Source organism: Oratosquilla oratoria, chromosome 19 (genome assembly GCF_046742065.1).
Source record: "Oratosquilla oratoria isolate Oo_2021 chromosome 19, ASM4674206v1, whole genome shotgun sequence".
Lineage (NCBI taxonomy): Eukaryota > Metazoa > Arthropoda > Malacostraca > Stomatopoda > Squillidae > Oratosquilla > Oratosquilla oratoria.
Window position 1 is genome coordinate 62,052,898 of NC_134795.1, and position 26,190 is coordinate 62,079,087.

Sequence of the window (26,190 nt, forward strand, 5' to 3'; positions counted from 1 at the left end):
TGAATGGATGGGGTGGGGGGGGAATTTGGAGGGAGGGGGCTATCTGTTGAGGAAGGATGGGAGAAGACAGAAGATGGGGGTGAGTGAAGAATGGTTGTGTGTGGATGGTGCTGTGATGCATGGAAAGGAGGGAGTGGAGATGGGGGGTGAGGGAGGATTTGTGAGTAATAAATTGATGCAGCCTGAAGGGATTTCTTCCCATATTCCCTTTTTCTGTACGAGGAAACTGAGAGGGGTGTCACTGATTAAATGAAGCAGCCTTACTGTGGATGTGCTGTGTCTTGATGCACTGCTTCTGACCCAGGGCAGTGGGCAAGATGCAGGGATGACCCGTCATCCAAGAGGTGCCAAGATAAAAGGGAGGGAGGGGGTGAATGGGAGTGGAGTAAGTGAGGATGGAATGGATGAGAGTGGATTTTGTCTTTGTTTTTTGGCTACCTCCCTTGTATGGGGGAAAAAGCCTTGGTATATGTATGTTAAAAAGTTGGATAGGGTGAGAAATGAGGAGGTGAGGAGGAGAGAGGAGATGGAAAGGGAGCTGGCAGATAGGGCTGATGAAAAATTATCGAGATGGTTTGGACACGTAGAAAGAACAAATGAAGAATGATTAGCAAGAGGTGTGGAAGGCAGCAGTGGTTGGAGTGAACTAGAGGGGACAACTGAGGATGAGACGGATGGATGGGGTGAAAGGGGCTTTGAGCAAGAGGGGAATGTCTGTTGCGCACAGAAGAGACAAGGAAGGGGATAGAGGTGAGTGGAGAATGTGTTGAACGCAGGGGAAGGGGGGAAATGGAGAGTGTTTGTGTGTGAACGATATTTTGATGCAGCCCGAAGGGATTTCTCTCCCATTTTTTCTATTTTCTGCACGAGTGGACAGATAGAGGGTAGGTTACCATGTAATTGAAGCAGCCTTGCTGTGGATGTCCTGTGTCTTGCTGCATTGCTTCTGGTCCAGGGTAGTGGGTGGGGTACAGGGATGACCTGTCATCCATGAGAAGCTAAGATGAGATAGGGCAGGGGGTGGTGGATGGGAGTGGAATGGTTGGGAGTTCGTATATGTCTTTTGACTTGGATACCTCCTTTGATGGGGGGAAAAAGTCTTTGGTATACAAATACATACGTACATATACCAAAGCTTTTTCCCCTTACAAGAGAGGTAGCCAAAAAGAAAAAGGCATAAAATCATTCCCACCCATTCACAATAGATAGGATAATATTCAGTGATACAAACCATTAGGAAGTGTAATTTTATTAAAAGTTCTAGGAACCAAATAAGAATCATCTCCTTGAGGCACCTGCCATAGCAAACTGAGTACAGAACTGTTATGAACAGAACCACTACTACAGTATTTCCAATTCAATTTTTTCATTATGAACAAGACTTCATACAAATTTCAGTTTCTCATTAGGAATACTGTTAACCTTTTCTTATTAGATCTAGGCAATGGATTTCAGAGAAAAGTATTTTCAAGCTATGTACAGTCTCATTATCGCTTATTATTGTTTTGGCTGGTTTAAGGAATGTTTGATATAATTAAAATTACCCCTTTCAACTCAAATAGATTCTAATAAATCTAGTGAAAGACCCATAATTGTTTTCTAAGACACATATAGCTGTTTCTTAGTCCAATTTTTCATAGACTGAAACCACATTTTTCTTCAAGTACAAATGGAACCACTTCGAAACATCCATGTTATGACGATACATAAAACAGCTTGCATATATTCAAGCTCATTATTGGATATATGTGTCCCTTTCTTCGACATTGACGAGATAAACACCATATGAGGACGGAGCCTTTATTTGTACAAATAAAGGCTCCGTCCTCATATGGTGTTTATCTCGTCAATCTTGTCGGCAAACTGCCACTTTTAAGGGTTCTTCGACATTATTTACTTATTTCTGTGTATAGAAAGCCTCTTTCCCACAGACACCTACAGCGCATCCTTCACTTACGTGATGACCCTGAGGAGCCCACGCTTATTTGGTTAGTTCACATTAAAGCTTTACTTATTACCATCTTAGACAAATTGACACAGAAAAGGTATCCAAAACACAAGCACATTTTCGTTTTGTGCTGTTCACCTTTTCGAAAAATTTACCAGCAATTCTGCATTTGAGAAAAGTCACTTAACTGCTGTCTTAACCATGTGCACATTCAATCAAAACATTATAATTAATGTTCACGGCTCTACTGGACTCCATTCGTCACTTGAGTATCTTAAAGACAGATTAGGAAAATCTTGTGGAAGGCAGTTATTCTCTCCTACTGCACCTCTCGACACCATCTTGGTAACTTCCCCCTCACATTGGACTGCTACGGCTTCATAATTAAGAAGAACTAATTGTGTCAACTTATGAGAACTTCAATGAGGCAGATCCAATGGCAGCATACAAATAAAAATTTGTAGCATCAAGCAAAAAACATAACAAATGAAACTGGTGACTATGTAATGACTAGAATATACATTTAGTGTTTACTGTATGAACCCATATGTATATAAATATATGCTGAAGCCAACAATCACAAAATGGAAAGTAGCAACCACATGCAAGTGCATAAATCCAGGACGTTTCTATCTCAGGTTTGCTTTACAAAAGCTGCAATATCTAAGTTATGCTCAGTGTCTTTGCATTTCTCTGTGGAAACCACTTAAGAGCCATATTCTTAACACAAGAGAAAACAATCTTCCTCCCCAGAGAAGAATAGGTAACGTTGTTTTCAGCACCCCTAGATGCACCAAAACAGTTAGCCGATTTTATTATTATTTTTTTTTTCTTGTTTTGATTTGGCTTCCTGATTACTAAGGAGAAGAACCCATTGCTATATATATATACAATATACAACTCCTACAAGAGAAAAAGATGATTAAACATTAACTGGTAGTAACCAATGAGTCAACCATATCTGCACCTAGTCAACAGAGAAACTGGGTATCTATAACCAAATTTGTTCAGATGGGGAAGGAAAGATCCTTCCCTTAGTTTTAAGAATATGGCCACCGATAATCAAGCACTTACAGCCCTTGCCTCACTTTTCATTCTTCCTCTGACCTTTCAATTGTTTAGGTCTTGGAATGCCCGATTTCTTGCGATGAGGTCTCTGATCTCGTTTCTGAGGTTGAAGTTGTTCCTGTGATTGCGGTGTGTATATCTGTGGGCTGTATGTCATGTATACATTCCACATATCACTCTCCACATTCTGCAATAAAGAGTGGAACTTTCAGTCACATGGGCTCTCTACAAAGATACATACATACATATACCAAAGGCTTTTTCCCCCTTACCCAGGGGGTAGCCAAAAAACAAAGGCATAGAAACCACTCCCACCCATTCCATCTACAAAGATGCATACATACATACATACATATACCAAGGCATTTTCCCCCTTCCAAGGGAGGTAGCCAAAAAGGGAAAGGCATAAAAACACTACCACCCATTTCATCCCTAAATACACTCCACACCCCTCCCACCCTCCCTCTCATCTGAGCACCTCCTGGATGACGGGTCATCCCTGCACCCTGCCCACCGCCCTGGGTCAGAAGCAGTGTCGCAAGACACAGCACATCCACAGCAAGGCCGCTTCATTTAATCGGCGACCCCCCCTCTCTGTCCCCCCTTGCATATAAGGAGAGGACGGGGAGAAATCCCTTCGAGCTGCGTCAAAATTTACTCACACATACTACCCCACCCCCCATCCACCCGCCCATTCCTCCTCATGCAATCACATCATCATCCATATACAACCATTCTCCACTCACCTCTGTCTTCCGTCCTCTCCCTTCCTTCCTCAACAGACATTCCCCTCTTCCCCAAAGCCCCCTTCACCCCATCCATCCACCTCATCCTAGGACGTCCCCTCATGTTCACTCCCTCCACATCTACCTTCCATACCTCTTTTACTAGTCTTTCTTCACTCATTCTTTCCATGTGTCCAAACCATCCTAATATTCTTTCATCAACCCTATCTCCCAAATCCTTTTTCACCCCTGTTCTCCTCCTCATCTCCTCATTTCTCACTCTATCCAGCCTAGTAACCCCCACCATACTTCTCAGACACCTCATCTCAAACACATTCAAACTCCTTCTCTCTTCTTCTCTTATGTTCCACGTTTCTGCCCCATACAGTGCTGTTGGCACAATCACTCCCTTGAGTCTCCTCTTCGCATCCATTCCCAAATGTCTATTCCTCATTACACTTTTTAATCCACCAAGGCATTTACTCGCTTCTCTCAATCTACATTCTACCTCCACCTTCACTCCACCTTTTCCTGCTACACTTGCACCCAAGTATCTAAAACTATCCACTTCCTCCAGTCGCTCTCCCTTAATGTTCACTTCCAGTCTACTGCCACTTTCACCCCTTGTACATCTCATCACCTTACTTTTACCCACATTTATCTTAAGCTTTCTTCTATTACATACTCTCCCAAACTCTGCCACCAGCTTCCTCAATCCCTCCTCTGACCCTGCCACAAGCGCAGTGTCGTCCGCAAACAACAGCTGGCTCACCTCCCACTTTTCTCCATTTTCTTTAACCATCTCCAATCCCTGACCCACTACCCTAGCATTCACCTCTCGCACCACCCCATCCATGTATAAGTTGAACAGCCAGGGCGACATAACGCATCCTTGACGAAGTCCCACCTTTACTTCAAACCACTTACTCTCTCCATTTCTAATCCTGACACAAGCTCTACTACTCTCATAAAAACTCTTGACAGCTCCCAAAAGCTTTCCTCCTATCCCATAAATCTGCATAACCTCCCACAGTGCCTTTCTGTCTACCCTATCATAAGCCTTTTCCAGATCCATAAAAGCCAAAAAAACATCCTTCCCCTTTCCTATAGCTTTCTCACATATGTGTCTTACCACAAAGATCTGATCTACACAACCTCTACCTGTCCTAAATCCACACTGTTCCTCACCAATTACTCCTTCTGTTCCTCTCCTAATCCTCTCAATTAAGATCCTCCCATAAGCCTTCCCTACTACACTTAACAGGCTAATCCCTCTGAAACTACTACATTCACACTTGTCCCCTTTTCCCTTGTAAATAATAGATGCAATGGGTAAAAATAATTTCCCCATATGACATAATTATTCAAGAAATATGCCATGCATTAAGTGTATGTATAGTATAGGTCAGTGTGTGATATCAAGTTAAAAGTTATCAGCATCCTTTATAAATAAGGAAATAGTATAAAGTATCATAAAAATATCAAAGTAAAGTTAAGACATCAAAAAATTCAGAGCCTAATAGTAACTAAAGAACAATGAAATTAAAGAAGAGCAACAGACCTGGTTTTCTCGCTCTCCCTCATTGTTGTTCAGCTGTTTCCGCATGTTATTACCAGTATAAGCTACACATTTCAGCTGCCACTCTCCAATGTCCTCATTCCAGTGTACGTATCGCTCAATCATTTCCTATAACGAACATAGAAATTCTCTGAATGACATATGAAAATAAACTATACATAGTAATGTTGTAGCACATTAGTAAAATAAACTTATATCCCACCGTCGGAAAAGAAGACAGAACTTTCGACATTAGTGTCTTCTTTATTCTACATATACATGTTGAGACATTGCAACAGGTTTGAGGAAGGTGGAAAAGTAAGACATGGGTCTAGGGCCGAGTTTGTTCCTGACTGGTTTCACTTAGTTTCATTCCTCTGAAGAAGCTCTTAGAGAAACAGGTCAGGAATAAACTTACTTTAGACCCGTGTATTACTCTTCCACCTTCCCCTACATATACATACATACATACACCAAAGGCTTTTTTCCCCCCTTACAAGGGAGGTAGCCAAAAAACAAAGGCATAAAAATCATTCCCACCCATTCAAAAAAACTACATATACATGTATTAAAATGCCTTTTCTCCCCTTATAAAGTGGGTGGTTATGTCAAAACATACACCCAGTCCATACTGATCCCAAACACATTCTATTCCCATTAGTCACCCTTCCCATCTTACATACACACATATACCAAAGGCTTTCCCCCTTACATTGGAGGTAGCCTTAGCACCTAGTAGATGATAGGTTATCCCTGTCCCAAACCACACTGCTCGGGTCATGAGCAACATAGCAAGGCACTTCCACAGCAGGGCTCAACAGATATAGCTGCTTTACCCCCACATTATATGGTAACTCCGCATTAACTAAGTACACAAACTCCCTCTTCCCGTAAGAACACCTACCTGATATTCCAAGGGGATGAAAGAATCGATTATTAGCTGATGAAGTTTGTGTTCCCTCGAGAGATGGCGCACAGATTCCAGGAGGGCTTCCATTTCCCGCTGGTGCTCTGCCTGCATATCCCCAAGTTCTGACTTCGCCGCCATCAGGAGTGTCCAGACCTTCTTGAGTTTCCTGGTCTTACCTGCAGCCTCCTCTTGTAGAGATGTGTAGCGTTCTTCCATGTCAATGCGCTCAGCCTAGAAGAGATGATCTCAATCAAGCAGGGGCCAACAGATCTAGCAGTAGTTACTATAAAGGTGATTTGGTGACGTAAGTTATTTACGAGTTCAACCGATAACAGTGGTCAGTTACTTGTGAGAACTGGGGCAAAAGACTTGCTAATTGATTGAATGATTGACTGGTCAATTCATTTAATCACAAGTAAAGGGATGAGAAATCAAACAATCTGTTCCCCCAGTAAGAAGCAGGTTCGTTAGTAGCACTATCTCTGACACCAGAAGAGTGACAAAGGACAGGGATCATTATTTATGAAGTGATGAGATGCAAGGGGCATTAAGTGGGTTTTGTTGTGTATCAATACACACACTGGATACACAACATACATACATACATACATATACCAAGGCTTTTTCCCCCTTACTAGGGAGGTAGCCAAAAAGGAAAAGGAATGATTTTATGCCTTTTCCTTTTTGGCTACCTCCCTAGTAAGGGGGAAAAAGCCTTGGGATATGTATGTATGTTGTGTATCCAGTGGGTGTATTTTGACTTGGCCAAACCACATCTATAAGAATGAAAATGCCTTTGGTATATATATTGGTATATATGAGTTTATTCCTGACCGGTTTCGCTCTATGCTTCTTCAGAGGAATGTGACTGGAGTGAAGCTGGCGGTATACATAGTCTGAGTAAGACCGCGTTCCCTCCTTGGAGGTGGGTTACGTTTGGTTGTACAATGGTTTTTAATACAATGAACAATAGTGATAATAAAGTATACAATAAATTGTTGTGATGTTATTACAAAACAGCTCCGGTGTGTGTGGAATGTTGATCGAGGGTGTAACATTGTAAGTGAAGTGAGTGGTGTAGAAATGTGTGAATCACTATTGTATTAAAAACCATTGTACAACCAAACGTAACCCACCTCCAAGGAGGGAACGCGGTCTTACTCAGACTATGTATACCGCCAGCTTCACTCCAGAGTCACATTCCTCTGAAGAAGCATAGAGCGAAATTGGTATATATCTCGAGCTTGTAGGAGATATAATCTTGAGGTAATGATGATATAGGTGAAACTGTGATTTCAATGTTTTCTAATGTGAAGCTGGCACTGAGTTCAGAAAAAGCGGAATCCTGCAAACAAATTGACAAGTACAACACAACAGAGCCTAACCTCCTTCTGACTAATAGCTTCACGCAGCTGCTGTTCATGTTGTCTTCTCTCTTCGAGTTCTTTGGCCGACTCCTCCAGCAATCTTTCCTGTTCCTCTGCCTTTTCAAGCAAATTCTCACCACCAATCAAAATCTTTCGCTCCAACCCTTGCAAACGCTGTTTGAGAGCATCATGCTCCTTCCTGTAATTAGAAAGTTTATCCAATGAAAATTTTGTATTTTTTTTTTTTTTTGTGAAACTGTGATTGTGGTTTTTTATGGTAAAAATGAGTGAAGAAAGATTAGTAAAGGAGCTGTGGAATGCAGAGGAGGATGGAGTGAACTTGAGGGGATGACCAAGGATGAGATGGATGGTTGGGGTGAAAGGGGCTTTGAGAATGAGGGGAATGTCTGTTGAGCAAGGAAGGGAGAGGCAGGAGATAGGAGTGAGTGGAGAATGGCTATGTATAGATGACACTTTGATGCCAGGAAGGGAGGAGGCAGGGATGGGTGGAATGTGGATAGTGATTGTAGGTTGTGTGTAGATGTTTTGATGCAGTCCAAAGTGCCCTTGATTGATTTATGAAATTTTTGGCTTGAAGGCCATGCACCGGAGCCGGTAGCCAAAGTGGCCTTGCTGTGGATGTACTGTGTCTTGCTGCATTGCCTTTGACTCAGGGCAGTGGGCAAAAGACAGGGATGACCCTTTATCCACAAGGAGCTAAGATGACAGGGAAATAAGGGCGGTGGATGGAAGTGCAATGAATGGGGAGTGGGTGTGTGCCTTTTGACTTGGCATGCTCTTTCATGAGGGGGAAAAAACCTTAGTAGAGTAAGTCCTCGTTATACGGTACATATGCATTCCTGAAAACCTTACCGCAAATTGAAATTACCGTATACCGAACCCATTATAACATGTAATAATAGGATATGGCAGACGTACCTTCTCCCTGCTCTTTCCTCTTCAAAACACGAGCGGATACCGTATCTGTGAATTTTTCTTACCGTAAATAGAATCGAGGGTAGTAATTACCAAATACCGTAACTGTGAATTTACCGGATAAAGAATTACTGAATAAGGAGGACTCACTGTATATAGAAATGTATAGAATAGATAGTGATTATGGCCCCACTAAATAAAGTTTATATTTAACACAAACTAATTTGTATGGTACTTGGTAACCCAAGTACACAGTTTCCAAAATGATACAACAATGTGAGCTATTCTCATTCAAAACCATTGTCAAATTAGTTTTAATATTTTCGTTTTAACGTTAGTTTTAATGATAAGTAGAATATTAGGTTTAATAATAAGTGAAATATCCACCAAATAAAGTTAATTCTGTAATTTCCTGATGCAATCCTATTTGGAGTTTTTGTGGACCACCAGGAAAGTAAAAAATTTTCTCTGTGTAAATGAATTCAAAACAATTGCTTGGTAATAGCATTTAGTAAGCATTTTTCAAGATTGATTTTATGCAAGTAATTATATCATCATACAGGTATGTGCAATGTTTTCAATTCTTTCCCCCCATTTGAAATACATGTTTCTACTTTTGTGAGGTTCCAATATATATTCAAGTTTCACTGAATAAGAACTTGAAGCTTCACAGCCGCTGGTGGTGATCCTCAGGCCTTCCTATAAATCTCTCTGGAAGGATATGTTAGAATACAGTCTGTGTTGTATTTGTATAGGACTGTTCCTGTCATCAGCTTATAGTAATAGAAGGGGGGGAACAGTCACTAGTTACTAGTTCTATGTGGTCAGTGGACAAGATGCAGGGATGACCTGTCATCCAGGAGGTGCCAAGAAAAGAGGGAGGGAAAAGGGCAGAGAGGAGTGGAGTATGTAGGGGATGGAATGGGTGGGAGTGGTTTCTATGCCTTTGACTTTTGGCTATCTCCTGTGTAAGGAGGATACTTTTGGTATATATATGTATGTATGTATGTATACATGTATGTATGAAAAGGTACATACATACATGCATAAATATATCAGCAGCTTTTTTCACATTACAAGGGAAGTAGCCAAGTCAAAGGTATAAATCCGCTCCCATCCATTTCATCCCCACATACTCCATCTCTATTCACCACCCCTCCCTCCCTCTTTTCTTGGTTCCTCTGGATGACAGGTCATCTCTGCATCTTGCCCACTGCCCTGGGTCAGAAGAAATGCAGCAAGATACAGAATATCCTCAGCAAGGCCGATTCACTTAATCAGCGATCCCCGCTCTCCATCCCCTCATGCAGAAAAAGAGAAGACAGGGAGAAATCCCTTCGGGCTGTGTCAAAATACCATTCACACGTACTCTCACACACACTGTGAAAAGGTGGAGGAGATATCATTAAAATTGATAGGAGATTTTGGGTCCAGTCTAGATAGTAAAGATCATACTTACTGTGCTTTCTTTAGTTCCTTTTCGTGTTTTCCTAAGTTTTCTTTCAACTTATTCCTCTCCTCTTCCTCTAGATCCTTCCTTTCCTCTAACATTTTCTTCTCTTCTTCAATCTTCTTTTGCATTGCTTCAACCTGGGACAAAAATTTTAAAACAATGATGACTGCATTCTTAATGCTATACACTGCCTTGTATTTAAAATTGATGCTAGTAAGATGAAACTTACAATATATGCACCTGCAATGCAACACAAAACACAATATATCCATGACTTTAAAAATGTGTAAAGAATCAATGAAAATAAAACAGATGGAAGACTAAACATTTTCGTCTATTAATTGTACCCTGACAATGTCGTGTAATGAAAACATTTGGTCTTGTCAGCTTCATTTCCCCGTGGTTCTAATGAAAATGTTTGGTCTTCTGTCTGTTTCATTTCCCCGTGGTTCTAATGAAAATGTTTGGTCTTCTGTCTGTTTCATTTCCCTGTGGTTCTTTACGCATATAAACTTATGAATTAATGAAAAGATTCTTGTGCTATTAATGAACCTACTTCTTCCTGTTTTAATTTCTTCTTTTTCCTCTTTGGTTTTTCTTCTCCGTCAGGAGATTCGTCATCTTCATTGGACGACTCTTCTTCTTCTTCCTCTGTTTATGTGATGGGGAAATAATGAAAAAAAAAATTGCTAAATTACTCTTAAGCCTATTAATTTCATATTTGCATTTCTTGTTTCCATTTCTTTTAGTGTAATCTAAGACAAAACACCGATGCAACAAGACACTGTCAAATGCATTGCAACCTGCATGGTACATGAGCCAAACACCAGAAGCGAATTTCTAGAAAACAAAATACTAAAGATTTAACAGTTTCATGCAACGTTTACTGGCAGCAAATTTCAGAAGTTATTCCATGGATTTCCAGCCTTATGTTGACTGTATCTCACTCCTACTGAGGAGAAAAAAGATAATTTCTGAATTAAGTATCACATTTCTTCTTCTTCCAAAGAAATTTAATACTGATCCATTGGCCCTGGTCTCTCTTGTATTTAATACTGATTGCTGTGTTACTATAACAAGAATGTAACTACATCCGTGAATTTGTAAACTAATTCTGCACATCAGATTAGACAATAAGCTCACCTTTGAGTAAAAGAACATGGTTTTATAGATACTAACATTAAAAGCATCAAACAGTCTAATTTGTATGAGGAGAATATACGATTTTATTACTCGTCATGCGTACCAAATTAACCGAACTATTAACACCAAAGAGAAATAAAAATGTCATGTTTTAAACAAGGGCAAATGTCTAGCCTTGCCTAATGTGACAAAGAAAAGCAATACTAAACAGAATTTACACCAAGTCCATACAAGTCTGTCTGCCAAAGTCATGTCTGATTTCGTTTTGCTGAAAAATTGTACTGAAACAAGTCATGCATAAGTGAGACGTCGCAGCTTAATACTACGCATCCTACAAAGAAATAAGATTTCATACTCACAAGTTGATCTATTCTCAATAGTGGACCACTACAATTGTAAACAAAGTAATTGGGAATATCATGGTAATTTTCCTCATCTGGCATTTGGCTATGAGCATACTAACTTCTTAGTCTTTTCTATTGAAGTGATTTTCTGACTTTCAGTTTTGCGTTTCTTCCTTTCTCCGCACCTCACTTAACATTTCTAGCTCCAGGCCAGGGACCAATGAAGGAAGCCTGCAGATGGCAGTCTTCCAAGACCGACATCAGAAAGAATCATCTCCCTGTTGATTGCCTTTAAAACCAATCAACAACCTCCCTTCTATTTGAAGGTGCAGCCCTGGGGGGCTAGCATTTGATCCCTGGACTAGCCCCAAGATATCTCTCCATTAGTTTTGACTGCTATTTATCTTACGGGACCGATGGTGGGGTTCCTCTAAGTGGTGGTCTTGCAAAATGGGCATCAGAGAGAATTACATTCCTTCTGCCCATTTTCAAAAATCCGTTAACACCAATACTCAAATGTCTGGACTAACCACAAGATCCTTTAACAAATTTCAATGGAATGGGTGGGAGGGGTTTCTATGCCTTTGTTTTTTGGCTACCTCCTGTGTAAGGGGGGAAAAAGCATTTGGTATATGTATGCATGTAACTACATTTCCTTCATCTTTTCACATGAGGAGAGCTGACAATGAGTCCCTGCACTCCTCCCACCAATACTTTCATTTAGCAGCATAGAAACAGTCCCACACCCATACAGCATAGACAGTAAACCAGGGACGTCAAACACGCCACCTGCAGGCCACCTGCGGCCCACAGCACATTTGCTGCTCCAGTCTTACGGTCAGCTTGCCTTGTGCTTACATGATTAATTAATCCTGCCTTTCATCTTTTAAAGTTATCACTTATAGTTATGAATCAGCTGGCTCTTGTCTTTTTATGTCAGACACGTTTATCATGTTTTAGACAATGGCCATTTCGTCACGTCGAAGCCTTACTGTACATGATTGTGAATGTGATGTGGCAGCCTCTTGCTTCACCCAGCCTTCGAGCACAAACACTAGTCTTGTTTTGTCCCTCGAATCAGTTCGACTGTTGGAGCGTTACGTATATCCAATATATTTTACACAAAATTACTTTGAACCCCTTCATCATGTTTTCAAAGAAAAGAACTGTTAACAAAGAACATCGTGTGGTGCAGGAAAAGTGTTTTTTTTTCTGAAGTGAATGGAAAACCAACTTGTTTGATTTGTAAGCAAAATGTAGCTGTGGCAAAGGAATATAACATTCGGAGGCACTATGTAAGTACTCATGCTTCGAAGTATGATGAATATAGTGGAAAGTTGCGTGAAGGAAAAGTTAGGGAGTTAGAACAGTCACTCAAAAAGCAACAGTCTTTACACGTCTTCATCAAGATAGCAAGGGTCTAGTTCAGGCAAGTTATGGGATTACACAAGAAACAGCTGTGTCTTCAAAGCCTTTTTCAGAGGGGAACTTTATAAAGAAATGTATTTTGTTGGCCACAGAAGATATTTGCCCTGAAAAACGTCAAGCATTTGCAAACATAAGCCTCTCAAGAAATACAGTTTCAGATAGAATTAATGAATTATCAGAAAATCTTAACAGTCAACTCAGAGAAAAAGTTGCTACATTTGTAGCATTTTCTGTAGCAATTGACAGAAGTACAATTGTAACTGAAATACACAACTTGCAGTTTTTGTATGTGATGAAAATGAAAATATCCAGGTAACTGAAGAATTTGCTGAACTGGTATCAATGAAGGGAACAACAACGGGGGAGGATATATTTTTGAATTTGGTAGGTGCATTAGATAAAATAGGTGTTGACTGGAAGAAAAATGAGTCTGTAACTGACATACAAAAACTGCAAGTTGTGCTATGTGATGAAAATTAAAATATCCAGGTAACTGAAGAATTTGCAGAACTGGTATCAATGAAGGGAACAACAACAGGGGAGGATATATTTTTGAATTTGGTAGGTGCATTAGATAAAATAGGTGTTGACTGGAAGAAAAATGAGTCAGGCTACAGATGGACCACCTCAAATGGTTGGTAGAAAGCTGGTGTGGCAATTAAGTTAAAGAAAAAACTACTGGCTGTAAACTCAGACCACCAAATTCAGTGTTCATTCCATAATTCACAGCAAAGTGCTTCACAGTAAGACATTAAAGATAAATCATGTCATGGATGTTGTTATTAAGACAGTGAACTTTATACAAAAAGGAACAACAGAAAAACAAAGGATTTTCCCACAAAGGATTTGTGGGAAAACCCAGTTACAGTTGTGGCATTCCTTGGGGAGACGGGACTGCTCGGACAGACAGTCTAGGGAACGACAACAACAACAACAGAAAAACAAGAGAACATGAAAAAAAACTCAAAAAGGATAATTATAGAAAAGATCTGAAAAAGAATAGCTTCCCACACAAAGTGGTGAATACTTGGAGTAAATTAGATAAGCCAACAGTGTGTACAAACACTATTCAAGAATTTAAGAACAAACTTGATGCTGAAAGATACAAAGATGGGTCACTATGAGCATAGCTCCCTTTCTGTATAATACAACTAGGTGTAATATAACTAGATAAATCTGCGAAGTCTGAGCCACAGATAGTTCGATAGCTTATTAGAGGAATTTCACACTCACGGGCAGACTCTGCTATATCACACTGATGTTCAGTGGTTAAGCCAAAGAATCATGCTGAAGCGCTTTTATGAATTAAAAAGTGAAATACAGAGGTTTATGCATGAGAAAGGAAGGACTGTGAAGGAGCTGAAAGACAAGGAATGGGTTCAAGATCTAGCTTTCGTGGTAGATACGACAGAACACTTGCATTACCTGAATAAAAGGCTGCAAGATCTCAATAAATTAGAGACAGATTTACATGACTATTTGTGCCTTTAATCTGAGGCTTAAACTTTTTGAACACTAACTAACAGTAGGTAAAACATTTCCCAACTCTGAAGTTCCTGCAAGATGCACCTGAATTTCATGGTGATAGCAACAACAGAAAGTACTGCAACAGGATTTCCAATTTAGTGAGCGAGCTTGGAGAAAGATTTGCGGACTTTAACCCCTTCACTCCGGGCCAAAATCTCGCGGGAAGCATTAGCTGCCAGACGTACGATGTTGCGTCATAATACTCGCATTATAAAAAATAAAGTTACCGCTGCATTGCTCATTCTCTTTCACCCGTGAATTTTGATACACATACATATACCAAGGCTTTTTCCCCCTTCCAAGGGAGGTAGCCAAAAAGGGAAAGGCATAAAAACACTCCCACCCATTTCATCCCTAAATACACTCCACACCCCTCCCACCCTTCCTCTCATCTGAGCACCTCCTGGATGATGGGTCATCCCTGCACCCTGCCCACCGCCCTGGGTCAGAAGCAGTGTCGCAAGACACAGTACATCCACAGCGAGGCCGCTTCATTTAATCGGCGACCCCCCCTCTCCATAGAAAATATGATGAAGCCAGTTTACAGAGTATGGGGGTCACACAGGTGCAACTACAATATAATCAATATGCCAACATCGGCATCCTTGCGTACCCACTTGCTCCTCATGACACCTACGTAGGCGTCATCGTATCGAAGGGATTAAAAACCTTGAGCACGATTTTCCTATTTTCCACAACCCTTTCGCTGTTAGTGTTGACGAGGCACCAGAACAGTTTCAATTAGAACTAAATGAAGTCCAGTGTAATTCTGTGTTGAAGTTGAAGTTTTCAATTGTTGATATTGGCACACTGTATGTTGGGCCAACACATCCCCTAAGGATGATGTCAATGTTTGGCAGTACCTGTCTGTGAAAAACTCTTTTTCTGTGATGAACTTGAATAAGTTTTGACTCAGGTCTCAACTTATTGATGAATATCTCAACACCGCTCAATCTTTAGTGCCAAATATTGAGAGACTTGTGCTAGCCAAGAGGCTCCAAGTTTCTGGGCAGCAGTATTACAAATTAAGGTAGATAATACGTTGATTTCCTTTGCACCTTTGTTTTTAGGTTAAACATGAACACAAGTGTAGATGAAATTTACCTTGCTTTACAATTATCATTTCTTCTTATTACTATTGTATTACTCTCTTAATAAGTGGTATCAATCTGCTCATTATTATCTGGCCTGTGTACTGTATGATGATGTGGTTTAATGTCACAAACTTCCCCCTATTGGAAGGCTAGGACAGTGCCCCTCACAAAGGACTTTGTAGTATGCCCTTGGTTCAACTTCACCGGTGGCAGGATTCGAACCGCCATCCCCTTGACCTTCATTACAAGTAACTATACCCTAACCCTCTAAGCCAGCAAGCTCCTGCTGGGGTAAACGAGTTTGACAACTCTGCAGTGAACCAATTTTTCTTCCCAGAGATTAATGAAAGGGTCTGTGGACTGGGTTTTCAGTCAATAAAACTTGTGGCAACAATTATTATTATCATCTTCAAGGTTCCTCCATCAACTGAAACTCAATTCATCTCAAACCTTTACTCAGAGCAAATTTGAAACACCATTTTGCAGCAAAACTAAATCAACAACTGTTGGCACCTTTACTTGTTATGATCATTGGTGTAAGATTTTCTATAATATATTTGCACATAAAAACAAACATAAAGGGACATTTCTTTATCTTTTATATTATTCTTTGACATCTCAACTTACATGACAGTTTTTATCGAATGACTGAAAACATGAGAAACATCAATAAAAGAGCAAGAAAGTCAAGGAACTAAGGTTGTTCCTGGAGGAAGGCATGCATATATATAACTTACGCCTAAAACCTTTTTCGTACATCAAACTTACCCTCCTTCTCCTGAGCCTTACTGGTCACATACTTACCATCGTCCATTTGTGCCTTTAAAAGTTTTATTTCTTCCTGCAATTTCCTAAGCAGGGCATCCTTGGGATCTTCGTTAATTCTGGCACGATTACATATATTCTTGGCTCGGTTTGCATACCTTAATGTACTGATTGTTTCATCATAGTTATAGTCAGCTGGGCCAACATTGGCACACTGAAAATAAACATATCATAATAAGCATTTTTTTTTTATTTTTTACAACTTTATTTTTTTGCTACCTCTCTTATAAGGGGAAAGGAAGCCATTGGTATATGTATGTATATATAATTAGCATATTGCATGATACTGTTAAACATTAACTGACTTGACTATCAAAAGTCTAAATATATTTTTATTTACAAATCATATCACCATAATTAATCAACTGATAAATAATTTTAGAAATGAATGACTTTACTTTCAACCTCCTATATGTAAAGATTCTAGAATCACTACAAGTAACTTTTATTAACAAATTTCATGACAAACAGGTAATACAAGACACAACACAAATACACTTAAAAAAAAAAAATACTAAAGCATTCCAACATATAGCATTATTCTTTATCATGTCAACCATCTTCATAAATTACTTCCCTAGATCAAACTCGGAACAATAACAAGACCCTTTCATATGAAGATGACCCAACAATTACTAGAACACCACAAATACAAAACGACAACCACGAACATACAATCACACCTCAACGAAATAGATCTGTGGTGGTGCTGTGAAGTTAAAGATGTAAATACTGTAAACACACATGGTACATACATACATATACCAAGGCTTTTTCCCCCTTACAAGGGAGGTAGCCAAACAACAAAGTCATAAAAACCACTCCCACCCATTCCATCCCTATCACACTCCACTCCCCTCCACCCTCTTCCCTCCCTCTTATCTTGGCACCTCCTGGATGATGGGTCATCCCTGTATCTTGTCCACTGCCCTGGGTCAGAAGCAGTGTTGCAAGGCACAGCACATCCACAGCAAGACCACTTCATTAAATCGGTGACCCCCTCATGCAGAAAAGGAGAAGATGGGGAGAAATCCCTTCGGGCTGCATTAAATTTTTCTTCTCACACATACTCCCTCACCCCCCATCCCCCACCCATTCCACCTCATGCATCACAACTTCATCCATATACAACCATGGTAGGTTCCAATATTTACATCTTTACTATTACAATAGGCTACCACTACAGAACAATGAGTGACACAAAACATATCAGTGTTCTAAAAAGCTTCATTTACTATACTCACTCTTGACCATTACAAAACATTCAACTATATCTATGAAAATTCATATATATACATACCTAAGGCCCTTTCTTCTTATGAGGCAGAGTGGCTAAGTCAAAGCACACACCCACATAATAATAAAAAATAAATCATAAAACCCATTCAACCACCCCCTTCCCATCTCAGAACCCTGAGGATGAAAGGCGAGTGCCTATCGATAAAACTTTATATGAAGTAAAATCTGTACATCAGTATGACGGTCTACCCTTTTGTCAGCAATTCGTGATGTGTTGATGATCTGCCAACAAATTCACTCTTATCCTTCCTTTATCAGCTCCATGACATCATCCCCAATGAAGTAGGAAATGATCTGCCTTTGGCATAACTGAGTTAAAACACTGGAGTAATGGAGGAAACCAATTGCTCTTATCATAGAGTCTTGCCAGAGGTCTTCCACTGCAAATGTCACATTCAAGTCTGTCCTGCCAGTACTATGCAGTTTGTGACATTATGCATGACTAAATGAAGAAGCCTAGCAGTATAGTTCATCAATATGTATCACCCTAATGAAATCCTACATACACACGTACATATACCAAAGGCTTTTTTTCCCCTTATAAGGGAGGTAGCCAAAAAACAAAGGCATAAACCTACTCCCACCCATTCCATCCCTATCACACTCCACTCCCCTCCACCCTCTTATCTTGGCATCTCCTGGTTGACGGGTCATCCTTGCATCTCACCCACTGCCCTGGGTCAGAACCAGTGTCACAAGACACAGCACATCCACAGCAAGGCTGCTTCATTAAATCAGCAACACCCCCCCTCTCTGTCCCCTCATGCAGAAAAGAAGATGGGGAGAAATCCCTTCGGGTTGGGTCAATTTATTTCTCACACGTACTCCCTTGCCCTCCGTCCCCCACCCACTCCACTTCATGCATGACCTCATCACATCACAGAATGAAATACAATCTAAAATAAAACTTACAACCCCTTCCCTATGATGATGAACTCTACCCAAATTAATCTGGCTAATATCACTCGAATTTACTGGAGGAGACATCTCTATATCAAAGTGGTTCAATCAATCAACCCAATACTCTTGGTCCCTCTGTCTCTGTCTCTCTCTCTCTCACAGAACACCCATGGCCCTCAGGTACAGCAAAAGTCTCCGGGAAGGACCACAAGTCACTTAAGGAAAACAATAAGACATAGTAAGAGCACAGACAGGTCCTCAATATCTTACCATGACTGTCTTGGAGTTACCACCTAAGGAATCTTGAAGTAATCGCGTGAGTTTAGAGTTACGATATGGAATGTGTGTGGACCGGCCATCCACTAATGCAGATATCACATTGCCAAGGGTTGACAATGACAGGTTGATTTTAGTTGCTTCTTTCAGCCGTTGTCCTGTGGCACCTGTTTTGCTTTGCCTTTCCGAACCCTAGAGAAAGAAGAATAAAAATTTCTTATTAACTATAAATGATGTTACTAATGATGAACAATCTATATACCAAGGGTCCACCTTACCAGGGGAGTAGCTAAGTCAAAAGGCATATACCCACTCCCACCCATTTCATTCCCACTCATTCTACTCCCATCTACCACCCTTCTCCATCCCCCCCTCCCATTTTAGCTCCTCGTGGATGACGGGTAATCCCTATATCCCACCCACTGCCCTGGGTCAGAAGCAATGTAGCAAAACACCGCACATCCACAACAAGGCCACTTCACATAATTACCATTCACCAATTCAGTTGAGAGAATGGTGAAAAATTGATTCACTGATAGAAGCTAAAATCACAGAAATAATATTCTACCATTATACGAATGCATGCAACTCAATTTCAGTTTCATACTTACAGCTAAATCAACTAAATGCAGCTTTCCAACTCTCCAATGCTGCCTCCCATCACCACCTTTCTCAGCACACTCGATTGTTATTGTGAAAATGGCATGAGAACGTGAACTGTGCGTGTTCATGTTTGTAGCACCAACAGCTCCTGTAAAGAGTTTAAATCGTTAACTAATGACATCAAAGTGAACTACCTACTATATTCCATACAACATGCAATTAGATCATATTACCTTTTCTTATTCTAGCACTTGTTAATGAGCATATACATATACTTTAGTAGGCATATAAACTGTGGGAAGGTTAGGGGTACATCCCCCCTCCCCTGGGGAAATTTGCGTATCACTTGATAGCCCCCCCCCCCCCCACATAGAGGGGAAAACAGTTGCGATGTGAGGAAGAAATTTAACTGTGCTTTATTTTGTGTAGTATGCAAAGCATCTTTGTTTTTCTGATTGTAAGGAACTAGGCTGTGGAAGTACTCGAGTGTGGTTCTTACATGCTTGTATACTGAGATTAGTGTTCCTTGTTGTTGACCAAAACCTAGGCTTATTACAGATCTTTGTATGGAAAACTGTAATGTTGTAACACATTTATAAATATACACTTAAACCCACTATCAGAGAAAAAATCTCAAAAGTACTGAAGATACGTATATGTTGACTACTACCTGTAGTCCTCTTCGGCAGAATGAGGACTACAGATAGTAGTTGAAATATACGGTTCTCCTGCACTTCTGATATTTCTCCGATAGTGGGTTTTAAGTGTAGATCTTAGTATGTTTATTTTCTTGTTGATTTTCACTATTAAGGCACTGATGTTCGGTCTTGAAGAATGTATGTACAAAAAATGAGGTAAATTATTTCAGCACTCTTGTTTTTTTAATCAACTGATTGTTCATCAACATCAAAAACACTGGATAATAATTTTACAAATATTCAACACTTACTTGTTCCCTATTGTTCATTTAGTCATTTTATTTGTCACAAAAATTAAGTGTTATATACACCAACTTTTGACTATAAGCATTCCAGGAAATGGTACATCTTTTATAAGAAGAAAGCCATAATGATAATCTATTCCACCATATGATGGTGGCTTTTTCAGGGTTGTTACTGCAATGTAATTTTGAAAGCAAAATCTAAATATAATCTAAAGGTAGTTTCTATTTATTTTATTTTAATTATTTTTATAACAACACAACATTATTATATTTTCAAACAGGGGAGGTATTTCTCAACTATTTACACAACCATGTTACAGATGCCAACAACAAGAGTTCAAATAATGTGTACGTGTGAGGTGGTACACTGCAGATGTGATTTACAATATACAAAAAAAGTTTACAAGAGCAAGCCAGGAAAAAAATAATAAAGAAAAAATACAAAGAGAAAATTCTCCAAAGAACATACTGTTTTTGTTGCCAAGTGTCATTATCTTGTCCATCTCGTCGGCGTTGTGAACGACATGCGTTATGAGATCTTTCACGTATACACCTACGTCAGGACGTTCCTTGACCTCTAGACGAACTGACTGGTCCTGTCGTAACAGATCTCTTACTTCCTCATTGTAGATCTCTAGGTACGACACTCGCACGAGAAATCTGCATAAAAAGTAGGTTATCAGCCTCAAATAATTCTCTTCTAGAATACCATTACAGCAAAGTTCTGTCATTAGAAATACTAACAAATTTCAACAAGAATTGTCCAGAATCTCTTCAAATGATGATCAATTTTTCACATAAGTCTTGTTAACCCAAAACCCATGGCTCCATAACAGGCAGCAATGTTTCTTAAACTCTTATGATCTTTCCAAAAAGAAACATAAGATAGCTGCTCACTTGCATCACCCTGTCCTAACCATTTTCCTAAATCTTAACCTTCTCATTCCATCTGCCACTTCTTTCACATTAATTTGTGTTTATTCAGTTCTTTTATCTTTCATTTCAATGAAATGGACTTGCCTACAGATAAGAGAAAAGAGTAGAACAGGCTAATGTGAGGTGATAACACATGAATGCATCACGTATAAATACCCTCCACATTTAGGCCCCTTTCACACTGGGCAACTAGTGACCGTCTTTAGTTACCTAGTGTGAAAGACTCGGGCAACTGCAAGCAACCAGTGACTGTCACCGAGTTGTGGAATCCTTTCTCATCATCTCATTAGTCGAAAGAATGGCATCAATGAAGGAGGTGCTTCTGTGGCCTTTGCTGGTCAAGAAAAAGAGATGGTTGGTGATGGCAACTGCCAGTGACGGTAACTTTTTACCATAGCGGGCAACAGCCATAGCCTGTTGTACAACCGGGCAACCGCAGTGATGCAGTGTGAAAGGCTCAATTTAAAATAATGGTAGGTAACTAGTGACCATCACTAGTGATGGTCACTAGTTGCCTTGTGTTCAGGGACCTTAGCTCTGACCTCTTAGGCATAGTACAGATATAGCAACAGTACAAAGCAGTGGCTGATATGAAATCTGAGGAACTAATTTTTTTTCACACTTCTTAGCAACTGACTGATGCATAAGAAAGCACTCTGATGCTACATATGTAAAGTTAGAAAAAAAGTTAGGATTATATTCTCTGACTGACTAGAAAGGAACTCACTTTTTATCCTCCTCTTGCTTTGCGATGTGTCCAAAAATATGTGCGAAAGAATTTGGGATGATTCCTTTCAACTCCGGCACAGTTCGGACACCTTCCATGGTAAAGGTTTTCCCTGTTCCTGTTTGTCCGTATGCAAAAATGGTCCCATTGTAGCCTTCTAAAACGTTTTCTACAATGGGTCTAGCTGCCAAGTTATAAACGTCCACCTGTTGAAAAAAAAAAAAAAAAAAAAAAAAAAATAATAATAATAATAATAATAATAATAATTTGCATGCCATCACAATGATATATCAATCCCAAAAGAACAAGTCCATACAAAAGTAGATATGTGCATTACACACCCTTTATGTTATCTATACATATCGATAAAACTGAACTCCATCACTGGATACACATATGACAGACAGCAATACAAAATTACTTCTTTGAAAGAGTTATGGAACAACCATGAGACTGTTGATGACTACTCAAGTCAGTAATTTCCTTTATGTTCTCTATACATATCAATAAAACTAAACTCCACTACTGAATACACACATGACAGACAGCAATACAAAATTACTTCTCTGAAAGAGTTATGGAACAACTACTCAAGTCAGAAATTTCCTTCAAGAGAAACTATGGGCTTCAAGTGTAACTCCTCTGGTTTATACAACAAAACTGCAGTCTCCTTCACCTCCACCACTCTAAGCCACTTGGCCAGCAAGTACAAAGGATTACAAAGTCGGAGCATGCCGACAGGAGACCTTTTGGTCCATATCTAGGCCAGATGAAAAAAAAAAAAAAAATCATAATAATAATAAATCAATAAATAAAAACTATAATAATGTAAATAACAAATAAAATACATAAATAAATGCATAGGTATAGTTAAATTATAAACAAACAGGTAAATAGTAAATAATAATAAACTGACATATAACTAATATAACTAAGTATTCTGTACTGATAATTTTCTACTTTGCTTTTCTGCTCTTTACATCATGCTTAGTTCTCACATACAATGCTCCTTGACTTAAAAAGAGGATATGCTCTAGTGAAATTATCACGAGTTGAAAATAATATAAAAAATGCAGCAAGTAAAATGTTAAATCCCCAAGTTCTGATGAAGATATGAAAGCTCACACCTAGCCAACAATGCAGGTAATGGCTGAAATATTAAGAAAAGAAATTATTTTTTTTTAATATATAACAGGTAAATATCACCATCCATCTGTTTCAAGGTGCCTTCTGGAATTTAAGTTCAATTTATACATACATCCCAAAAGCCCTTTACCATATATAAGGACAGTGGCAAAGTCAAAGTTTAATTTGTATATTCCTATCATTTCCATTTTGTGCAAAGCATTTCACTTGTAAATTAATCTTTGCATTGTTGTATATGAACATATACTAACTATAAGTTCATCTACAGTAAACTTTCAATAAATCATCTTTCTATATCGCTGGCTGAGCGGGTTAGTGCGTCGTTACTTGTGGCGAAGGTCGAGGTGAGGGCGGTTCAAATCCTGCCAGCGGCGAAGTTGAACCAAGGGCATGGTTCATTAAATTCCACGCTACAAAGCCCTCTGTGAGGGGCACCGTCCTAGCCTCCCGATAGGGGGGAGTGTGTGACGTTAAACCATATCATCATCTTTCTATATATCAAAAGGCTTCCTTGTCCTTATATGGGAGGTAGCCAGCCAAGACATGCACCCATCCTCCCCTTTCAGGGTCCTCTTTCTCTTCAATAAACTAAATAATTGTAAATCAGATATCAGGGCCCTGGAGAGTCATTTCTACGTCAGATAAATTTCCAAATTATTTGTATATTTCTGTGCCAAGTTTCATCACCATCATGCCTCTGCCACCATGCACTGAAGATACCAAAGTAAAACAATTACTTCTGTGTAAAAGTACAAAAATGAAGCTTAGATAAGTCAGATAGCTGGGTAAATTGGATTTATTTTTCCCTAATTAGTCTGGTATACGGAGGTTTTACTGTATTAGTACAAGTTTGCCCTCCAGATACTCTCTCCCTTTAACGAATTAAACAGCAAATTCACATTTCCACCATTTTTTTTTTTTTGTCTCATACTAAGGACAGCAAAGGAATAAGCTCAAAATGTCACACACTTTGAATCACTGTTGTTGATTAACATGTGTAAGTGAGCTGCTTATGCCGAGCTTCGATCATGTTTACTACATCATTTTGGTAAAACTGCTGAAGTTTCCACTATAAATCTACCTAACCTAACCAGATAAAGTTTAAAAAGTCTACAGTGTGGATCTTTATTATATACTTTTCCATTAATTTTAAGGAAAAGAAAGCAAGAATTATTTTTAATCTATTTTCAGATGCTGCCAACCCATGATGTATAGAACTGATTTTGGTTCGAGTTGTAGTTTTCTGTAGCTTCAAATGTTTTTTCAAAATGAAAATATATTTGCATAAGAAATATAAAAAAAAAAAAAAGACTTTTTTGAGAGAATGAAAGGAAATTATGACTGGATAAAGGGATATGTTTGAAGAAACATTCCGTTTTATAAACTGGGTTAATTCCAGTGTCACACAAACACATTTCCTTTCTTTCGTTTTCATTTTTTAAAGATGAATTTTTCCTCTGGAATGATTAGTTTAGGTTAGGGTATATTAGATTAGGACCTATTGGATAACGTAAATTTCATGTTAATTATCCGTGCTTGCATGATTCTAGAAATTTAAATATATTTAAGCAATCAAGGAAGGGGGTGCCATATCATGAAGCAGTGGAAGTAAACCAGTTTTAACTGTTAGGGTCTACTATAGATAACCTGTGTATCGCTGCTTTGCCTATAATCCAAGAAAGTTACAGGAGACAAGGTAACTCTTCATTTTCCCTTTCTCCAACTACCCGAGATGCTCAGATAGAAGGAATAGTTTTATGGGTTTTATTTGTGTATGATGTGTGTTTTAACTTGGCCACCGCATTTATAATGAGGTAAAGGACTTTGGTATAAATACAATATTATATATACCCAGTAGTATATCTAAGCACGATTTATCAAAATATTCAAATTCTGCAACAATCTGAGGCAGTTTTCTGAGCATGTATAACACCTTTAGGTTACACTCCAACTTACATTTCAAAATTTATAAGCCAGACAGAGATATAATAATGATCACAAAATACACAAGAAAAAAAGGGTGTGACTGAAAGTTTCATCATCATATTTACCTGTTTAGATTCTTGACCAAAGACAGAATCGAATGTAAAAACTTTTGGTGGTTCTCCATCCTGTGCTCCTGGGTTCATCACATGTAGGCTGTCATTCAAATCATCAGTAATAACCACACTCTTGTACCTTGACTTCATCTCCTTCTCACTAAGGGGTCGAACCCTCACCACCACCCTCACGTTCTCTATTTCTTTGTCAGGCTGCAATCAACAACACCAGCAATCAGAACAAATACTCACATGCCTAAATGAATTACAATGTAATCATTATGAAGCAAAAACGAATATAGATAACTGCGGTCATGATTCATATCAGTGATCATTGCCACACCAGGAACACAACATCTTTTCCTTGTATACTTCACTCACCGCCATATTTCTTAAAACGCCTGACTATCTGCTCTTTATGAAAAGACTTCGTGGTGATGGAGTGCTTGATGCCCCACCACACACATAAACTTCCTGAGCCCTGGCTTTTGTCATACAGGCGTCACTTCCCCATCGCCTGCAGTAGGAATGTTGTCTGTCACTATTGATACTCAAAGGTACGTTGCCAGCCAATCAAGGAATTCTAGTGACGTCATATATATGACGTTTAAATACACATCCAAATTATATAAAAGTTTGATTTATTTACACAAAAAGAAATATACAAGCTTATTTTTTATTATATTTTAGAAATAGTTTATTTCACATATCAGCAAACTAAAATAGTAGAGTATATTTTTTCATCAAAGGAATTTATGATAAAGTTTGCAAAAGTCATATTTCTTGTACTTTATGTTTTTACTTTATATAATAAAATATATTTATCAGAGGGCTAGTAAGTATTCATTATCGCTTCAGCAGAAGGTGGAGAAGGTAGTGACGTAATTTTGGCAACAACAACCTGCGTCTTGTGCGTCAAGTGTTGTCATTGGTAGTTCTGTAAGGCTGCAATAGATGTCTCTGAGCGTGATCAATATTAGCGGATAACTTCAATC

General features: G+C 39.1%; 1 protein-coding gene across 2 annotated transcripts; it reads right to left on the minus strand.

The window, feature by feature from the left end:
• Window positions 1-1,233: 1,233 nt before the first annotated feature.
• Klp64D (kinesin-like protein 64D) lies at window positions 1,234-25,760 on the minus strand. 2 transcript variants are annotated; one of them, XM_076203201.1, is made up of 13 exons: window positions 25,577-25,760; window positions 25,208-25,408; window positions 22,011-22,216; window positions 20,817-21,007; window positions 19,413-19,552; window positions 18,796-18,993; window positions 16,306-16,480; window positions 10,522-10,616; window positions 9,972-10,102; window positions 7,595-7,775; window positions 6,204-6,440; window positions 5,303-5,428; window positions 1,234-3,203 (listed from the first exon to the last, which is right to left on the minus strand). In XM_076203201.1, the coding sequence occupies exons 1-13, from the start codon at window positions 25,580-25,582 to the stop codon at window positions 3,033-3,035; spliced, it is 2,058 nt and encodes a 685-aa protein (XP_076059316.1). In that variant the 5' UTR covers window positions 25,583-25,760; the 3' UTR covers window positions 1,234-3,032. The 2 variants fall into 2 exon arrangements, with proteins under 2 accessions (XP_076059316.1, XP_076059315.1); XM_076203200.1 differs by having other exon boundaries at window positions 16,270-16,480.
• Window positions 25,761-26,190: the final 430 nt, after the last annotated feature.

Bases quoted from the DNA above. Each gene is read 5' to 3' on its own strand.
- Klp64D (XM_076203200.1), bottom strand. The intron at 22,217-25,207 runs GTAAATATGATG...TTTTTTCAACAG, and splicing joins TTGGTCAAGAATCTAAACAG to GTGGACGTTTATAACTTGGC. The intron at 3,204-5,302 runs GTCTGTTGCTCT...TCTTTATTGCAG, and splicing joins AGGGAGAGCGAGAAAACCAG to AATGTGGAGAGTGATATGTG.